General features: G+C 45.8%; 3 protein-coding genes across 3 annotated transcripts; 2 read left to right on the top strand and 1 right to left on the bottom strand.

Annotated features, from left to right (window-relative positions):
• Positions 1–852, bottom strand: VICG_02109 (uncharacterized protein; the record flags this gene model as incomplete). The annotated part of the gene is made up of 1 exon (XM_007605492.1): positions 1–852. A coding segment is annotated over one exon (852 nt), but the record flags the coding sequence as incomplete, so codon positions are not given.
• A 237-nt stretch (positions 853–1,089) lies between these two features.
• VICG_02108 (uncharacterized protein) lies at positions 1,090–1,644 on the top strand (the record flags this gene model as incomplete). The annotated part of the gene is made up of 1 exon (XM_007605491.1): positions 1,090–1,644. One exon carries the CDS (start codon positions 1,090–1,092, stop codon positions 1,642–1,644), a length of 555 nt encoding a protein of 184 aa, XP_007605553.1.
• Positions 1,645–2,386: 742 nt separating this feature from the next.
• On the top strand, positions 2,387–2,752 carry VICG_02107 (uncharacterized protein; the record flags this gene model as incomplete). The annotated part of the gene is made up of 1 exon (XM_007605490.1): positions 2,387–2,752. A coding segment is annotated over one exon (366 nt), but the record flags the coding sequence as incomplete, so codon positions are not given.
• Between the last annotated feature and the right edge of the window lie 2 nt (positions 2,753–2,754).

Genomic DNA, 2,754 nt, shown 5'->3' with positions numbered 1-2,754 from the left:
ACTTACGAACCCCTTTTCGTCTTCTATCCTCTCTGCCACTCCAAAGTCGAACAGCTTGAACACAACCTCATTGTTTGGCTCCGTCTTTCCCGCCACATTTCGTGCAAACAGGTCCTGGTGCACGTATCTCTTACTGTGGACACACTCTAGGGCCTCGAGCAAGTCATGGGCTATCGTTCTGAGCACAGCGATGCCGCCGTTCATGACACAGTCGCCAAATATTGGCACATCCAGGTACTCCGAGACATACCAGGTGTTTCCAACTGATTCACCGCTGTATGAGTCTCTGCGGAATGCACTGATTATGTTGGCTATGTATGGGGAATCAAAGTTGGTTATCAGCAGGTCGTTGATGTTGTAGTCTCTGCTGCCAGCCAGCTGCTTCAAGATGTAGAACTTAGTGTCGATCTTGATCTTGAACACAAAGAATCCCTTGAGATTTTCAATATGGAAGCGGCAGCCGGCATTTCTGTTTACCGAGTCTAAGATCAGCCCTGCCAGATCGTTGCTGCCAATGTTCAGAACATCCAGTATAAATGTGATCTGCTGCAGAACATCCTTGTTTCTGTCGGAAACAGAGTGGAGAGTCTCAACTGTATCCTTGCTTGTTTCGTAGTATTTGCTAGGTCTGGAGCTCTGAAGAATGGGCTGCGGCTCAGCGTCAGGGCCTGCATAATGCATCGACGGCTCATCTCCAGAAAATATCGGTATGCTGTGGATGTTTTCTATGAAGCTGAGTGTTTTCTGCTGGGATGTAAGTGTCTGCTGGTGCTGCACGAAGAGATAGACACACGACACTGACAGAATGAGCATTAGCAGACCCAAATACTTTCTTATGCTTTTGCTGATCATCAGTAACTACGGCTGATCCCAACGGAGAATGATTGATAAGGGGCACGCATGGCTATTGGCCGGAACAGGACTATGAAGTTTTTGCACTTGCCATATGTAGGCTTTTCACTGCAAGTTCGATTGAGGAGTGGCCATCTTCTGGTGCATGCATTTATTGGAACAAACATTTGCCTGGGCAGGCTGTGGATCTGATTGCTTATGGAGGGTGTATTTATTGTTTGTTTCTCACACCCATAGATGAAGCTAGGTTTGGTTGCGACTCTTTTCACAACTGCACTGGGCAGGCTGGTCCTGACACACTCTGAGATTGGTGCACACAGGCCACTCCACACCACCATGCACTCTCAGTTTTATGAGGTTAGCAGTAGAAGAGTAGACACAGTTCCTGTACTCACAGATCTTGTTCAGCATGTGCTTGAGAGGGATGAGCTTGTGTTTACAGTCGGTCGAAGAGAGTTTGCACTCCGGCCGCTGGAGTGTGTCAAGGTGAATGGAAGGACGGGCACGAGCAAGATTCTCGGCAGATTTGAGAGGATGAGCACGTCACAGAGCCAGTTGGTTCTGGTGTTCTCGGATGGGGGCACGGGACATGAGTGTATTGTGAAGATATCAGCGGGCGAGGAGCTCCCGGGCATTAACGAGTGTCGGTACAAGACCGTCCTGTATTTGAAGCTCAGGGATGCATTGCAATCCGAGACAGAGAGAGCCATTGTGGTGGTGTCGAGCCGGCCTACGGTAGGATCAAGACTTGCCGATTTGTCGAAGCAGGGGATAGAGTGTACAAATAAATGATATTTTTGTAGACAGAGAGTATGAACAGATGGTCTGAGCCAATTGGGGTTTGCATAGTTGGGTATTGACTGGAAGGCCTTATGCAATGTACTTATATGGATTGCCTCTGTTGTTTGCTCTCCTTCATGCCTCCAAGCCAGAGATCTCCTAATCCTTTGGGAGAAGCAGAGCATGCAGATGCCAGGTAGCTTTTACCCCGTGTTCACTAGAAAGAATGGGCCACGATGTGCTATTGGGGCCGTGACCTTCTGGACCGATGAGAGCAGCCAGAGGAGTAGATGAGGACAGCTAGATATATGTAGGGAATACCAGAAGGTGAAGAATAGGATCGATGGCAGGAATGTCCTTATGGCGTGGAGCCCGGATGAGTGCAGATAGGCCATTATCACTAATAGAGTACTACCAGCAATTAAATTGATTCAGACAGTACACAGTTTTTGAATTTCTGAAACAACAAATCTTGAGATATCATTTTATTATGTGATGAGCTGTGCACTAGGCTACACCATGCTAATCTATTCGCAAATTCACAAAACAGTCTGGAGTGGCATACTTGGCATCGGTCAATATGCTATTTTCAAAACGGGTTTTGGGTGGCAGGATTGAATCTCAAAGCTTTACCAACCAGTAGCAGTTGGATGCTGACAGCAATTATTGTGTTATTTTTAATTAAGCTTATACCCAATTTCCCTGTCAAAATTAACAATTTAATTAATTTAAAAATTTTTTAGCTCATACCCTAATGAATATTGCACGAACGAGAAAGGCATACGAAGCAATCTGGAGTCTACTTGTGCTCATGGGAGCTACACTCCAGAGCACGGACAATGGTGCAAACCCAGGTGGAATCTATAGCTTTGGAAATTATCCTGTGGATACGACTGAAATAGCTATATATTCCCAAGGCATTACATCTATTGACAGCAATATTAAGAGACTAGTGAAGCTAGAGAAACTGGATCTCAGTGTTAACAAGCTCAAGGCACTACCATCTGAGATAGGAGAGCTGAAGGATCTAAAGATGCTATATCTTAATGGTAATGAGCTCGGAACATTGCCACCCGAGATAAGAAGACTAGAAAAATTGCAATGCCTGTATCTTCGTAATAA

This window comes from Vittaforma corneae (assembly GCF_000231115.1).
Source record: "Vittaforma corneae ATCC 50505 unplaced genomic scaffold supercont1.42, whole genome shotgun sequence".
NCBI lineage: Eukaryota > Fungi > Microsporidia > Nosematidae > Vittaforma > Vittaforma corneae.
Note: the sequence above shows the minus strand (reverse complement) of the source record. Positions and strands in the feature narration are given on the sequence as shown.